The following is an 18249-nucleotide window of genomic DNA, read 5'->3' as shown; positions in this document are numbered from 1 at the left end:
TTTAGATTTTGATGCGCCTTGTGCATGATTGATTGATTGATTATTTTAATATTTTATTTATTTGAGAGAGAGAAAGAGAGAGAGAATGAGAAAGGCAAGCACGAGCAGGGGAGAGGGGCAGAGGGAGAGGGACAAGCAGACTCCCTGCTGAGCAGCGAGCCTGATGCAGAACTCCATCCCATCATGACCTGAGTCGAAGGCAGACGCTTAACTGAGCCACCAAGGCACCCCATGATTTATTTTTTAATGTATTTTTAATCTACAATAAATGGGATGCCCAATTTACAATGCCCTGAATTCAATGCACTTTAATTAAATGAAGAAAATCAATTATATTTTTTATTATTAAATAAACTTTTAGTCTTCTACTGAATCAAAATTGTATTAATTCTTACCATTTTAATAATCCATCTATTCTACTGGTCTGGAGATCACACATTTGTTTTTAATCTTTTCAACCTTAATCAGATTCTTTTTTTTTTTAATTGGAGTATTTTTATTTTATGTGCAATGAGTTGGCATTAAAGTAGGTATCTTGGATATCTGCAGTTAACGTAGGTTATCTTGGATGACCAGTTCAAGGAAGTTCCCTTAATCCAACTTAATGAAGCCTATATCCTTGGCGTACTGACGGAAATGCTGGTGGCACATATTGAGGCCATATTTCTGGATCAGACTGTGCCAGTTTGAGCAGTTGTGGCAAGAACGAGAACCCTGGCCAAATTTCCTCGGATGGCTCCAGTACAGCTGCTGGTGACCCATCTTGCTCTTTAAGATGAAATGAGGCCTTAATCAGATTCTTAATTTTAATTACTATGTCAATAACATCAATTTTTTAAAAAAATATTTCCTTCTAGGAATATTACAAGGATGATGTGGTAGTTATCACCAGTTGCTCTTCAATATCCATACATCCTTTCTTCCATCTAAGAATAAAGGAAGTTTTAATAGACATTCATCTTTTGTATATTGTCTGTCTTCTTCCTGTCTGGATCTTGGTTGTTATATCTGAAAGTGGAATAGCCATTTTGCAACCACAAGGAATGTGATAGTTTCTATGGGTCAGGAATTTGGGTCATAGCTTAGCTGGGTGCCTATGCATGTGATTATAGTCAGAAATTTAGCCTGGACTGCATTCTCATCTGAAAGCTCATCTGAGAGAGGGTCCACTTCCAGACTTAATTAATATGTGATTCTTGAAAGAATTGATTGTTGATATAAAGCCCTCAGTTTCTCAATGTTTTTTCCTTGTCATGTCATTATCTCCATAGGGAAGCTCACTACATGGCAACTGGCTTAACTCAGTGAGTGAGAGAGAATTTCTAGATAGAAGCCAGTCTTTTTACAATCTTATTTCAGAAGTGATATTTCATCACCTCAGTGGCATTCTATTTGCTGTGAGTCAATAAGCCCAACCCACACTCAAGAAAAAGGAGGAGATTACACAAGATTGTAAAGGCCAGGAAGCAGGGATGATTGGGTCCCATCTAAGAATGTGTCTACCATAAAAATTGACAACACAAGCTTGGAATGTTAGAGTTTATTCCTTTCCTCATGAGAAAAGGACATTTAAAGTTATTAACAATGTCTTTATGTTTTCTCATAGCTACCATTAAGAGGTTTGTAGAATCACTCTAAATATTTATATTGATCTCTTTGGACACTTAAAGAATGTTTGAAGGATTATTAACTTAGTCCCTGACAGTATCATTGAGCAGCTACACTACTCTTGAAATTCTACTTATAGAATTCTTGTCATGTGATCCCTACTCATACATCCCCCCCACCAAAAAATTAGAGGTGAAAATAAATAATTAAAAGGTTTGCTAAGCCACTGTACATAGCCTGTGTGCAATCCTAGAATAATACAGGTGGTATATCCTCTGAGTTCCTCTATGTCGGATGGCATGTGGCTGCCTTCTTGCTGTGTCCTTACATGATGTTTTCTGTGTGTGCACACATTCCTGGTGTCTCTCTCTATGTGTTTAAATTTCCTCTTCTAATAAGGATACCAATCAGATTGGATCAGTATCTATCCTAACAGCCTTATTTTAACTTAGTCACCTCTCCAAAGGCCCTATCTCCAAATACAGTCACATTCTGAGGTATTGGGGGTTACCTCAGGAAGTTCACAAGAGACACTGAGTGTCAACATATGAAATAGGGGGGCACAATTTAGCATAATTTTGTATATACACATACCTATAATTGTTTTTGTCACTATCCATTATTGTGTATGCATACATATGGTCTGAACCATTCCAGACCTCTGCCTGATTTTGCCCTCTGTTCATGCAAGCTCACATATCTGAGCTCAAACTAGAATTGGTAAGTGGTAAGTGTTAAATGTTTTAAGTTGAACTCAATAGTAAACAGTATACCTTAAGTTGAGTAAATAAATCAATTAAAAACTTAGTGAATAATTATTGTCATTCTTTTGTGATGCAAATTCTAATTTATCCTTCAACAAATTTTATATTATGTATGGTTTACTTATAAGTATTGCAGATTTAAAATATTTAAATTAATGATCCTTTAGATCCATAAGATCTACATAAATATTAGAGCAATTCTATAAACCTTCTGGGAGTGTCTGTAAGAAATTAGAAAAATAGGGATATCTGGGTGGCTCAGTCAGTTAAGCATCTGCCTTCAGCTCAGGTCATGATCCCAGGGTCCTGGGATTGAGTCCCACATTTCATCAGGCTCTCTGCTCAGTGGGGAGCCTGCTTCTCCCTCTGCCTGTTGCTCCCCCTGCTTGTGCGCTCTCTCTCTCGCTCTCTGACAAATAAATAAATAAAATCTTAAAAAAAAATAAAGAAATAGAGAACAAGTACTTTAAATATTTTCCCAAATAACAACTGTATACAAAATCAGAAAGCAAGGAAGCATTTGGTGTTCCCATTCCAGTTTTGCATCCACCACCTTTCCCCCCTGCTAGCTTTGCAGCCTCTCTAAATTCCTCAGATGACCAGTGAACTCATGTTTGTTGATCCCCATTTTGTGAAGAAATTCCTAAAAAAAAAAAATTTCTAAGAACATTTGTGCTTAATGTCCACAATAGCCAAAATATGGAAAGAGTGCAGATGTTCATTGACAGATACATGGATAAAGAAGTGGTTATATATATATATATATATATATATATATTATTCATCCATCAAAAAGAATGAAATCTTGCCATTTGTAGTGACATAGATGGAGCTAGAGGGTATTATGTTAAGTGCAGTGAGTCAGTCAGAGAAAGACAAATACCATATAATTTCATTCATATGTGGAATTGGAGAGACAAAACAGATGAACCTAGGGGAAGGGAAGGAAAAATAAAATAAGATGAAAACAGAGAGGGAGGCAAATCATAAGAGACTCTTAGCTATGGGAAACAGACTGAGGGTTGCTGGAGGGGAGGTTGGTAAAGGGAATGGGGTGATTGGGTGATGGACATTAAGGAGGGCACTTGAAATAATGAGCACTGGATGTTATATTCAACTGATGAATCACTGGATTCTACCTCAGAAACCGATGGTACAATATATGTTAATTAAATTGAATTTTTTTTTTTTTAAAGAACATTTGCACTCAAGGCTAAGAATTGCTAGTAACAATATGTTAATTCTCTTATTTTAATAGGGAACTATGGTTTAAACCAAAAGAATATTGGACAGAAGTAGGATTTTTTTCTTTCTTTCCATGGCAGGAGTTGGTGAAGAGATGCAGAAGTATATATATTAATTAAGTATCTTCTCTGTTTAGTCACAATGCTAGGTCTTGTCATGTTATCTTACATGAATTGAACTGTATCTTCCACAAATTCATGTCTATCCCAAATATGTGAATATAACCTTATTTAGAAATAAGGTCTTTGGGGCCCTGAGTGGCTCAGTCAGTTAAGCATCTGCATTCGGCTCAGGTCATGATTCTGGAGTCCCTGGATCGAGCCCCGCTTCAGGCTCCCTACTCAGCGGAGAGCCTGCTTCTCCCTCTGTCCCTCACCCCACTTGTGCTCTCTCTTTCACTGTCACTCTCTCTGTCTCTCAAATAAATAAATAAAATCTTTAAAAAAAGAAAGTTCTTTGCAGCTGTTTAATCAAATGAAGATGGGGTTAGAATGGCCCCTAAATTCAAGATGGCTGTTGTCTTTATAGGAAGAAGGAAATGTGAGCACAGAGAGACACAGGCACACGAGAGAATGTCATGTGAACACGGAGGCAGACATGGCAGTTATGCTGCCTCAAACCAAGAAATGGTAAAAATTGTCAAACCACCAAAAGCTATAAGAAGCATACATTGACTATCTTAGAATTCTAAGCAAAAAGGTTTTAGAAATGGGAAACTGACTTTTTAGAAATTAAATGATTTGTTACAAACATAGGTTCATAAGGACAGAAACATTGTTTCTGAACAAAGCTCATGCAACCACTATTACCCTAGCTGGCTGATATTTTTGAAATATCTAAATTTATCATATAGAGGGAGAAAAATTTATTCCTACAATTTCCCTGAATGAAATTCACTGATAGGAATGCATATATGCACATACACACACATACTTTCAAACATATCACTTTATACCTAATAAACGTGAATTATTTCTTAGCCCTATTAAAGTATCAGGTTTTATAATCCCAAGGCAAATCATTAGGAGAAAGATCTCAGCATCATCAGACTGTAAGAGTAAAACAGTTGATATACATAATAGATTTTTGGGTAAAGTGGGTATTTAGAGCTATGAGAAAATAAAATCAATACCTCAAAACTAGGTTATAACACAAGGGAACAGCCAGACTTGATAACTCTGATTCATGTTTATTATAATTAATCTCAGGATATGATAGATTGGATGACATTCCTGCCCTCTCTAGGTAGCAACTTTCTTAGTAAGGTACAGGAAAGAGAGAGAGAGATTGAGATGGAGAGAAAGAAAGAAGAGAACAAGAAGAGAGTTAAACTAGAATTGTAACAGGGTAGCAAGTACTCTTGATAGAATCTGATCATTATCTTAGAACAACGCTTGGCATATGTTAGGTGCTCAATAAGATTGTGTTGGATAATGAATAAAGGGCTTGGTTCTTTTGTTTTAGTTTTTATTTAAATTCCAGTTAGTGTAATGTAACTTTCAGGTATACAATTTAGTGATTCAACGCTTCCACACAACACCCAGTGCTCATCACAACAGGTGGACTCCTTACTCCTAAAGGGCTTGGTTCTTAAGGAATATACTACTCCAAATTAAAAGCTACAAGCTTTTCTGGACTTTATTATGTTATAAGCCGAAAATTAGTATACATGTAAGGCTTCCCCAACTATCTATATTTGAGGCCTGGTATGCTGTCTGGTTTTTGATCCAGTTCTCTCAGGATGTTTCTATGAGTTACATTAAGATTGATGATCTGTAAGACCCTCTGGGCTAATAACACTTGGGCATCAGCAGAAGAAATGGGGCCTGACATCCCCTTGTCTATTTCATGATTAACCAATCAGCACTCAATAAAAACTAAGGTGTAGTGTTTATTGAATTTGTGCATATAATAGTTGTGAGAAATAATAGAGAAATAAGTTATAACTGTTCCATAGGCACAAGGATTCCTAAGGATTTCTTACCAGGACAGGTTCCTGTTCCACTACTCTCTTTTTTTACATGACCAGGGCCAGCTTACGTCTCAGTAGACCAGTTTTCCTGAGAATATTCATGTCTTATAGTCCAAGACAATGACTCCTAGCCTCAGGTTGGTTGATTGTTTTTGTACTCTGTACTACATATGCAATAAGAAAATCATGCAATAGATTGACAACACATTGCTTAAAATGTGCAGTTTTTAAAAATATCATGTTGGGCAGTTTTTTAAAAAAAATATTGTGTCACCAACAGCCTGTGTTTGGAACTGCACTAATATTAATCCATATTTTTTCAAGTTTTGTTCATCAAGGGCTAAAACAAATTATGGAGTTCAGGGTCTGTCTGGAAAAGTGAATTATAGTTGTTTCAGGAAACAAAATAAATGTATGAATATATTTATATATATAAATATAAATAAACAAATGAAATTTGAACTCTATAAAAAGTAAAAACTCAAGATTTATATTACTAGTAGAAGGTGAGTAAATACCTACCAATAAGTTAAAGAGGTTGCTTGAGGAAAGCATGTAAGGTGACTGGTAACAAATCTATAGAAACAGTGAAGTTGATACAAATAGAGGTGATGGGGGGGAAGAAAACTGATATTGACTAAACAGCTGTTATTTACATGCTATGTTTAGATACAGTCCTTATGAATTCCCTTATGAAGAATGATTCTGTGGATGAGAAAATATAGTTGTTGCATTATAGAGATGAGGGAATAGAAAAGTTATACATACAAAGCAAATAATAAAGAGAAATTGTGATTGAAGCACAGGTCCCTCGAACCCCAAAAACATAAGTGGCAACTGAATGGGGAAAAAAAAAAAAAATGTTGGCGTAGATGAGGAAATAAAATGGCTCAATGCCTGAGGTTTCCAGAAAGGCAAAGCTTTTCCAGAATAGATGGAAATTAGGGATTTAAGAACATGAACTACGTGTGCCACAGCTATTTGAGACTCCCATCAGTAACATCTAGAAGTAGTGTGCATCAATAGAATTATTTTTCAGGGTAAAGAAGAGCACAAAAGGAGGAATATTTAGAGTTTCTGAAGAGAGATGCAAATAAAAAAGTTAATGAATATTGTGAGTTTGTGTTTGAAGGGTAGGATGGAAATATCACAGGCAAGTTATAGAACTATAAAAATGGTATTATTTTAGCAGAACCTGTGAAGGAAGAAACAATAAGATTGGGTAGTTAGACAGGGGATAGATGAGAAAAGCCCTTCAATAAACTTAATTCTAGAATAACCTTGGCTAAAAAATACACAGTGATTAAAAAACATTAGTACCATTATATACTTAAAAAGGTAAGATTTATTCAACTAGTTTATATTGATTGGAGGAGTTTTATATTTAAACAACATGTCTGAATTAGCTTTATAATGAAGATTTGGCACTCACTAGAAATAACATTTAGAGAAAGTTTGAACTGGAAGGTGGTGTCTACCATCTGCGTAGTTTCAGATCTTATGCATTGATATAAAAATTTGCTAGCCTGTTACTAAGGTTTTTGTTTCGTTGGTTGGTTGGTTTTCATACTACTTTCGATCAATGGGTAGCTTAGTACATAGACCAGAAACCTCCTTGAGGTCTGGGATTTTATTCATTCTTATCACCTAAGCATATATATGCCACAGAGTAAATATATTTGTTTATTTTTTAATTTCCACGCCCATTCAGTTTTTTCCGCTGAAAATTATAGCCCAATTTACCTGTGGATGTTAATGTCCTTCTCTCAAGTATTTCTAGTAGAATAGGCTCTGTCCCTAATCTTGAACATATGCAGGAGCAAGGATGAGTACACAAACTTGGAAAATCAAACTGTAATCGCAAAATTTTTTTTCTATAATCAGAGCCAAGGGGATGCATAAAGATGTTGCTATGACTTCTGGGAAACAAATAATTTCACTCTTTCCCTCTAGAATTAAAATGGAACCCAAGGTTACATAAAGTATGGAGCTACCAAACCCACCTTTTATGACAATTGGAGAGTTTGTTTAAAAATGGACTTCTACCTACAGGAAACAAAAAAGAGTTCTTATATGAAGAGAAAAAGTTCCCACAATATTGTTAGAGGTCTTGGGGAGCCTGGGTGGCTCAGTTGGTTAAGCATCTGCCTTCAGCTCAGGTCATGAACCCAGGGGTCCTGGGATTGAGCCCGAAGGCAGGCTTCCTGCTCAGCGGAGAGTCTGCTTCTCCCTCTGCCTCTGCTGCTCCCTCTTCTTGTGCTCTCTCTCTTAAAAAAAATTTTTCCTTTATAAAAAAATTATATATATATATATACATACACATATATATATAGTTATATATATAGTTATATATATATAGTTAGAGGTCCTGCATCTGATTGTGCCTAAAATGTACCTTATGTTTGGACTTTCTGGTTATATTACCTTTTTTTTAACGTACATTTTTATATGTACCTTTTTTTTTAATGTAAGTAAATTTGAGTTGGATTTTCTACCATGAGAGCCCTAACTGATATAAAGGCAAGCAATATGCTTTTGCTGAGTGAGTGTTGAATTATCAGAAAGAATTGTCATGGCAGCTCAGTAGCTGTATCCTGAAGTTATTAAGTTCTAGGACATGAATATTTAACCTAGTGTCCATGGATCTGCATATATTTCTAATGGTCTACAACATGCCCCCCACCCCCGCTCATCAATTATATGCAAAAGTTTGAAGGGCATGCTTATTTGCATTTCCTTGTGGTGAGGGACAGACATTTTCATCATAGTCTCAAAGAAGTTTATGACCTGTAATTTTGAAAGGAAAACTAAACGCAGAAAGCATAAAATTAAAATAGATCAGCATTTTGCATGTTATCTATTTATATCTACAGGATTGTTGAAAGACAATTTTAAAAAATTATTAGATTTGAATTTTTTTTTTTTTTAAAGATTTTATTTATTTATTTGACAGAGAGAGACACAGCGAGAGAGGGAACACAAGCAGGGGGAGTGGGAGAGGGAGAAGCAGGCTTCCCTCGGAGCAGGGAGCCCGATGTGGTGCTTGATCCCAGGACCCTGGGATCATGACCTGAGCCGAAGGCAGATGCTTAATGACTGAGTAACCCAGGTGCCCCTAAATTTGAATTTTAGGAGATATATGAAATACCATTCCCCCAATTTTTTTAAAGATTTTATTTTTATTTATTCATTTTACACAGAGAGAGCGAGAGAGAGTCAGAGAGCAAGCACAAACCGGGGAATGGCAGGCAGGTGAGAAGCAGGCGACCCGCTGAGCAAGGAGCCCAATGTGGGACTCGATCCCAGGACCCCGGGATCATGACCTGAGCCGAAGACAGCCGATTAACCGACTGAGCCACCCAGGCACCCCTACCATTCCCCCATTTTAAACCTGAAATCAAAGTGAGACTTTTCAAAATATGTTTTTTAATTTTTTAAATTTTATTTATTTTTTATTTTATTTTTATGTAAGATATTCAGGCTTAATTGACTTCAGATCATTATAATATCAATTATCCCCTTATATTAAGATAGCAGTGCCACGTGTTATAACAGACTTTCGACAGAGACATAAACATTTTTTGAGATAGCAACAAGTTAGAGATCAAACTGAGAAATTTGATATATGCCAATCTTTTCAGGGACAAATTAAAGCTTCCACTAAAATTATTTTGTAAAGATATAAAATATAGTTTTCATGATTATTGTTACTCTGTCTTATTTTCTACCTAAATAATTTATGCCACAACAATTAATACATTACAAATATGCAAACTGTTCTCCTGGACATTTTTATGTTCATGGGACTCCTTTGATTGGGTTTAAGTCACTGATGAGCTGGTTAACTCAATGATTTTCTATATTGCAGAAATCTATTTGTATGTTTACATTAGGATTCTTTTCTTCATTGTTATTTCACAATATCTATTCTTACCACAGAAAAAGCATTTTTAACCAAAGAATTCAGTTTTATACATATTATAGGAAAAAATGAAATTTGAAGAACAATAATAAAAGCAACTCTAGTGACCAGTTTGTCCTTCAGTTCAAAACAGATTGTCTTATAAATTGTACCTAAATCCAAATAACAAATAATTAAGCAATTGTTTTTTGCTCTAATGTAGTTTTTCATAGTATACTTTTTAGAGAATACAGTTACACCTGTAACATGGTATTTTTAATGCAGTATAAGAGGCAACTATCCCAGTTTGATTATATTGTGTAAGTAGTGTAGACTGTAGGTATATTTTCCTGTTTTCCCTATTTATCACAGGAAAAGATGACTCAACGCTGATGGGAGCTAATAAATGAAAATGACCAGACAGCTTTTATAGTTTATTGATTAAAACTTGACTAGAACAATGGGCACTTCTCAGGAACTGGTGATAGATTTTAGGGTTTCGTACAAACCAAGTAAAGAAATGCATACTTATATTAGAGGAGAAGAGAGAAGATTCTAAGCAGTAAGCTTAAGTAGTGATCAGGCTAACGGTGCAGTATGACTTGCTGTTTGAAAGTTGCTGTTATACCGCATCACTTTTATGAAAGACCTGCATTAGTCCCTTTTTTGATAATTGAAAGAAATCTGAAAGGATTTTCACTTTTATGAGAAAAGACAAAAAGCAAAAATAGAGTTCAGCATTTGTTTTGTGGTGAACCTTTACAGAGGCAGCCCACAACCAGAAACAGTAAGAGTGGCACCACCTAGTTCCTTCCCCAGGAACTACACTCAGCGGCTCAGTATTAAGCTGCCATGGTATTGAACTCTGTGAGCATCTGTGCTTTATCTCTGTTTCATTTGTTGTTGTTGTTGTTGTTGTTGTTTTGTGCATCCACTAGCAAGATGTGTCTTAAGGTATCAGAAAAGCCTAAGCGACATTATTTTGGGGGTCTGGAAATGCTCAAACATTTTCCCATATAAATTAATGGTAATTGCTTCTTTGCTTTACTCCATTTCAGCTTATGAAAGCTTTCATAGGAGCACTGCACTTTCAGATAGTGGAAGAAAGCTGTATTACATAGGTGGTTTTGACCCTTGGAAAATATGGGATCGGCTATGGCTCTGCAAACATGAAATTGCCTCCCACAACATCCTGGTCAAGCTAAGGTAATGAACTTCATAACTTAATATGATTCTAAGGAATTTCTGGAAAATAGATTCTTTAATCATAAGTGTATGCATCAAGAAGGATGCTATTTATTTACTGGATTCTCTTTCTCAGGAATTGGGATTAGATCAACACAGAACTGGTTAACTGGTTAGACATAGAAATTGAGGCAAAGGGAGAAATATTGTGGGCATCTGAGTTTTGTTAAAAGCCAGTTACTAGAATAGGAATCTAAATTTAGATTGCTAAGAAGGGGGTCGAGGAAATAAGTCAGGTGTTAACAGCTGAGATTCCATTTTCCTAAGTTATTTTCCAGCTTCTAGAAGCACCATCTGTCCTGGGTTTCCATGAAGTATGAACTTCCATTTCAGGTGTAGGCAATATATCACTGATTTAATAGGTATTCTGATTGTCTCCATCCCTTGAAATTAAGTAAGCACACATAACATTCATGGCCACATTCTACCACACTTTATGGTAGTGGAATGAAAACAGTGGAGTATTCCATTAAACTCTGATCTTGAGCAAACACTGCACTGTATTCAAGTTCAGAACTTGGTACATTGTAGGTGCTCAACACGTATTTGTAAAATGAATGTTAGAAATAATCATATACAGGATATGAAAGTGTAAAAAGGAAATAGAAAAACTGAGGGTAAAGAAATTTTAAAAATAATATTCACAGTAGTAAACATAATATAATGTTATGCTAATTTTGGATAATAGGCCTGCATTGAGGGTTTGTTTTTTTTTAAGATTTTATTTATTTATTTTAGAGAGAGAGAGAGGGCACCAGGAGGAGGATCAGAGGGAAAGGGACAGGCAGACTCCTCATTGAGTGCAGAGCCTGATGTAGGGCTTGCTCCCAAGACCTGGAGATCATGACCCGAGCCAAAATCAAGAGTCGGATGCTCAACTGACTGAGCCATCCGGGCACCCCAGAGTTGTTTTTTTTTTTTTTTTTTTAATGAACATTTGTAGATCTCTGGTTATATTAAATAGTAAAAGAAAATTCAGCATTGAATTAATAATGTTTAGAAATTCCTTAAGAATTGCATATTGAGGGTCTAGAATTAAAGAAAGAGATAGTGAAATTCATATTTTCCTCTTTTTCCATTGATTTTTTTTCCTCAGTTGCTTTATTGGTATCTAGGAATAAATAGAGAAGTGTTTAAAGAATCTGATGTTACAATACTTGTGAGTATTCCATTCAACCCATAAACATAATTTATTGCAATAAATAAAATATTGTGCTTCCTTTGTTGAAATTGTAAAATATGGAGATTGTTAGGGAAGTCTGGAAAAATGAACATACTTTTTTTAGGATAAAGAAATCAGTATTCTTCCAGATGTTCTTAAAATTTCGTATGTATAAAGAAAACATTTATTCTTTAATATTGAGTATTATTTTCAACTAAAAATCTATTTCTTGCCAAGTCTCGACATGCACCACAATTTTGAAAGCTATTTATTTTTCATGAGTACTTTTGGTAATATTAGACAACCTTCTTTCTACCACCTCCAACAATGATATTTTTTTTTTTTTTTAAAGATTTTATTTATTTATTTGAGAGAGAGAGAATGAGAGAGAGCACATGAGAGGGGGGAGGGTCAGAGAGAGAAGCAGACTCCCTGCCAAGCAGGGAGCCCGATGTGGGACTCGATCCAGGGACCCCAGGATCATGACCTGAGCCGAAGGCAGTCGCTTAACCAACTGAGCCACCCAGGCGCCCCCAACAATGATATTTTAAATACCAATATTGTTGATAGGGTTTGTTTCTGTGTGTAGGCTGAGAATTTATCATTAGCCAAAAGGTGATATTCCTAGGATCTTAATTATTTTTTTTTTCTTTTTCTTTTTATTTGAGACTTCAGGCATAAAAATCTGTTTGGGAATTAATTCCTCTCTATGTTTTTGGTTTATAATTGTTATATGCATGCAAATTGCTTGCTGTTAACATCCATTATTTCCTTTAATTTGTAACACTAAATTAAATTTTCTTCTTTATTGAATGCATAGATCATAGACTTAGTACAAATGACCTCTAAAGTTTATATAAGTGGATTGCATGGCTTGAAGCCATTACTGTATCTTTACATTACTTTTTCTCTTTAATTTTAGAAAATAATTGTTATTGTATATATATGTATATAGTAAAGCTGTCATTCATCCCCTATGTCATATAATGGATTAAAAACCATGTGACATTTTATAATCCAAGTTATGCCATATATCGCACAGCTTCTAGATATGATGCCTCAGATTTCATGTCAACATCTCTGAATCTAATTGTCTTATTCTAAACAATACATAAAAGTGTTGAAAAGGGGGACAATTCCAGTGTTGACATATATTGAGACTGTATACATACTTTTACCTTGAATTAAATGAGATATGCTGTTGAATTCTGGTTCAAGAGGAGAGTTCGAAAATGCTTCTTCTCTGTCCTATCCCACGCCACCTCTCAGTTCCTGACTTCCATACACAAAAAATACCAGCTGTAGAACAAATTGGTTCTTAGCTCTAAAGAGATCAGTTTAAAGCCAATGAATATAAAGTATAGGAATGAATTATTGGAAAGTCATCAGGGTCATTAATACTGCACTCAAAACTGCTGGACTGTTGATACCCTATGATATGGTCTGAATGTCTGTTCCTCCCCTCCCTCCATTCATACATTGAAATGCTAACCTCCAGTGTCATGATATTCAGAGGTGGGGTCTTTGGGAGATGATTATATTGTGAGGATGGAACCATAATGAATGGGATTATTCCTTTATAAAAGAGACCTCAGAGAGATCCCTAACCTTTTGTACCATGTGAAGACACAAAAGCCAACAGTCTGTGACCTGGAATAGAGCCCTCACCTGACAATGCTGGCACCCTGATCTTGGACTTCCAGTCTCTAGAAGTGTGAGAAATAAATGTCTATACTTTATAAGCTACCCGCTTTGTGATATTTTTGTAGCAGCCCAAATAGGCTAAAATACCCTACTTCCTTATTATATTTAGTTTTGTTAGCAACAGCTTCCTCTCCCTAATGTAAGACACTTAAACTTCTCTCTCTAAAGTAAGTAGATGATCTACCCAGGTATATTCTTTTAATGTGGGATTTGTTAGGTGATTTGAACACACTTTGAGGTAATCCTTTATCTTCACAATAGAAAGGGAGCAGGAGAAGGGGGGGAAAGGCATCTTTGTTTAATATGGAAATATACTAAGCAGATCCATTTCCAAATTAAAGATTTCTTTACTTTGGACATTGCAAGGGTTCCCAGACTGCCTACTGATTTCCTGCTTACTCTCCCCAGAGTAAAAACTGACATTAATCTTCCACTTAAGAGAAAGTGCTTAGAAAACAAGACTGCTGAACCATAGAGAAAAAGATAAGTTGACCTCCTATATTAGTAAAGTTAGTCCATCATTAAAAAATAATATATAAGAAAGAAATAAGGATTGCTAGTACAAAAGAAGACAAGATGAACCAACCAAAATCTCCACAAAATAATTATGAATCATTGAGTAAAGAAGAAAAATTTTAAAATAAAACTCTACTGCTATTATTATTTGAGAGGATATTTTAAGCTAAAGTAAGAAAGTGATACAAAGCAAAAGGAAGAATTAAAGAAAATGATCTTTGGCAGTTAAAAATTACTTGCTAAATGTAACTATGTATCGTGATAAAAATATTGTCAATATGGAAACCTAGAAGATAAAGTCAAAGGAATTATGAATAAAGACTGAAGATATATGTTTCAATATACAGCATAAATTTTGGAGTTCCAACATCTTAATAATGATATAATTTCAGAGTAGAAGAAGAAACAATGAAAAGGAAACAAAATAAACACTAATGGAGTTTTTGACATATTATATTATGATATAAAGAATATCTCAAAATCTCCCAGAGAAACTAACATAAAGAGGAATAAGAATTGTATTTGAAACAACCTGTCATGAGCAACACTGAACGTCAGAGGTCGTAAAGCAATGCATTCATAGTTCCCTATAGCAAGTGCTTTTGAACATGGTATTAATATCTTACCAACCAAGTATGAAAGTAAATAAAGAAATGCATAGACATTCATATATTCAGGACCTTCACCAATGCTCTCAGCCCTACTTCATGAAATACTACACAACCCTGTTTACGTATATATACACAAACTCACACACATACAAATACACACATATACACACAAATATATATGAATGCTTTAAGGTGATAAAGCAAAGGAAAGACTTACGTGTATTATTTAGATTTATAAAAGTAACCAACTTTAGAAAAAATAAATTGTTTATAGTTGTTATTTCTGGAAAGGCATACAGATTTATAGAGTATATTTGGCATTTCATTTAACATTATTTCATTATATTTGATTTTTTAAAATTCATGCGTATCTGTAATGGTGATATCAATAACAAAAATTCAAAAAGATTAAACACGATATGTCTTTGATTTATTACATTTATTCAGTACGTATTTTCTGAGTGCCTGACTTTGGCTGGGCTTGGTGCTCAGTGTGATGCAGTGACACCACACACATTTTGTTCTGCGCTCGCAGCACCAGCACGGTGGGTAAGGATGCAAACTCTAAAGTCAGGTTGCACGAGTGTTTATTTCTATTCTAATATACATTGTGTGATTTTTAAAGTTTATTAATCTCTTTGTTTCCCAGTTTCTTCCTCTGGAAAATAGTAACGGTGGCACCTATTTCCTCAAGGTTACTGTGAGGATTAAATTAGTTAATGTATTTTTTTAAATTAGAAGAGTACTTGTCACATGGCAAATGCATAAAAATGCAAACTATTATTCCTATCATTACATTTTAATGGGAAGAAAATACGATTCTACAAATCCATACAATAAAATAAGATGAGCCTATTACTTTGATATATTGTATGTCATGGGAACATATATCTGTCTAATGGAAACATATGCCTTTATTTTTAAAGCATTGTTTCTAAGAGAGAAATAATAGCTGCTCTTTTAAAAACTAAACACTTAGGTGATGAAGAATGCTGTAAAACTACACTTATCCTGAAAGCTCAGAAACCTAGACTCCAGGCACCATGCACATTCTATGCAGTCATTTACATAAACCATCTGGAATCTGGCATCTGTATTCCAGATTTATGATTTAGAGCCTTAGGAGCTTTTTAAGAAGCCTCAAACCTTCACTTTTTTTTTTTTTCACTAAAGTCAATTTATTTTAGGATGTTATCTTCTGCAATATAATTATATATCCTCGTTTTCATATATTTTTCCTGAGTAAATTAAATGTTTTCTTTTTTGTGACATAATTATTTTTTAAGATTGTCTTTTGTTCTATAGCTCCCAACAAACATTAAGAATTGTAGTAATTGTTTCATAATTTATATTTGAGTACTCAGTATATGGGCGCTCTTTTGTGATGATTTCTGTATTAACTTGGCACCAAGGACTTGATATCTTTTTTCCCCCAAATCCTTCAATTTGGACATTTCCATACTTCCAAGGTAGGCTTGAATCAGAAGAGTTTGTCTTGAAAGGGTAGCAGTAAAATAGCAGGATCTTTATTCTAGTCACAATGGTAGAGGAAAGGTATCACTGGGGAGGGAAACTAGAATATTAAGAAGAGCCTAGTTTGTAGTTTTAAGTAGGGCATCAAATCTAAATTACAAGATGAAGATAAAACGGAAATAATGAACAATAGGGCCAAAAATGAGAGTAAGGAGGTAGATAAAAGTAGATGAACAAAATGTTCCAAAGTGAATGGTTCAGTTTTAAAACAGTGAGTTCCAAATGGTAACAAACAAGTGTTGAGATGATGGATTCCAAGACTCCACGCAAAAGTAGAGAAGTCATTTTTAACCAGAAATTTCCTTACCTTGCTCTTAATATCAATTTTTTCCCTCCCTGTTCTTTACATTGCTAATGAATCAATATTGATTAAACATCTCTTTCATGCTGAAGGACAAATAGCATGAAGCCTAATCTACGCTGCTCCTTAATTTTATTATACCTAATATATGCAAATCCATTCCTATTTAGTAGCAACACTTTATACTGTTTAGTACAGAAGTCCACCTGCCTTCTTCCCCCAGCATTGTGCTCACTTTTATTTCTGAAGTTTTGCTTTTGCTCATTTTCTTAGTTGCCATGCCCTCCCTTATACCTGTTATATAACCAACTGCAATGCATCTCAACTTTTAACTCTTAAATATTCTATGAAAACTACTCTAACTGCACTAAACTCTATTTTTAAAATATCTATTTACATATAATAAAACTAATTTCTCAACTAGATTTTTTCCATTGAATTCAAATTCTTTTCTCTCATGTGTTTCTTGATAATTCTTCAGCACAGGGTAAGATTTGCTCTTCCTTGGCAATAAATAAATATAAATTAATTTCATTTGCCTTTTTGCTTCCCTTTTTCTTTGTTTCAATAATCAAGCAACATCTTTTTTGACAGACAATTTTTTTAAGATTTTATTTATTTATTTGAGAGAGAGAGAACACAAGCGGAGGGACAGAGGGAGAGAGAAAGCGAGACAGATAGACAGACAGAAGCAGACTCCCCACTGAGCAGGAAGCCCAACACAGGGCTGGATCCCAGGACCCAAAGATCATGACCTGAGCCTAAGGCAGACACTTAACGGACTGAGCCACCCAGGTGTTCCTACAGACAACTTTTTTTTTTTTTTTATGTTTTATTGTAATGGCTAAGACCACACTGTGATATTGATCAGTAATAATGATAGTTGGCCTCTTTGTCTTTCCACTTTAATGGAAAGCCTCCTACATTCACTATTAATATGATTTGCTTTTTTAAAAGACTAGATATTTGCAATGTTTGTTTATATATTAAAATTTTCTCTGAATTAAAATGTTATACTTTTTTGTAGGAGATATTGCTTATTAAATTTTTAAGTGTAGATTTTATAGCTTACTGCAGGTGGCTCTTCATTTCCATATGGGAAAAGTAGAAAAATTACCATAGAAAAAATAAAAAATAAGACCTCTAATTTAGGAAAAGTCAAGTGCCATTGAATTTAATGAGAATTTACTTTCTAAGTGTTGATATTCCTGCTTTCTTCCTCTTTGGGCTTACAGGATATTATCAACCAGACTTAAACCCTTCAGGCAGGAGAGTGGAAGCATCTTTTCTAGGAAATCTGAATAGCTCAAGATGATACCTAAATATATTTAAATTGGTCTGTATTCAATGACAAAGCTCAGCCAGATCACCCTATGCTAAACTCCATAGTAGATAAGTCTTACTCATGGCCACAGAACCTTCAACCCAATTTTCAGTGTCTTTCCCTTAAAATATGAGCACATGGTAAAGTATCATCATATATCTGTGGAATCAACCAGAAAGGCACTTGGAAGAAACAAAAATTATGTAGATATGTTAAATCTTTAATATTTTTGAGAGATAAAAGAATTTACTGCGTTCCTGAACAAGAAAAGGTTGCTATTGAAAAAGAGTATCTGGAGCATAAAAGTAAGCTTTTCAAAATTAGAATTAAAATGATATAAATTAAAAACTCAAGGAAGTTTAG

The 18249-nt window shown here is 34.7% G+C and overlaps 1 protein-coding gene across 1 annotated transcript; it reads right to left on the bottom strand.

Moving 5' to 3' along the window:
• Positions 1 to 591: 591 nt before the first annotated feature.
• Positions 592 to 762, bottom strand: LOC116640603 (40S ribosomal protein S29-like). The gene has a single exon (XM_032417745.1). It carries the CDS (start codon positions 760 to 762, stop codon positions 592 to 594), a length of 171 nt encoding a protein of 56 aa, XP_032273636.1.
• Positions 763 to 18249: the final 17487 nt, after the last annotated feature.

The sequence above is a fragment of the Phoca vitulina genome, unplaced genomic scaffold, assembly GCF_004348235.1.
Source record: "Phoca vitulina isolate PV1807 unplaced genomic scaffold, GSC_HSeal_1.0 scaffold1, whole genome shotgun sequence".
Classification (NCBI taxonomy): Eukaryota; Metazoa; Chordata; class Mammalia; order Carnivora; family Phocidae; genus Phoca; species Phoca vitulina.
This window is presented reverse-complemented; position numbering and strand designations above follow the sequence as displayed.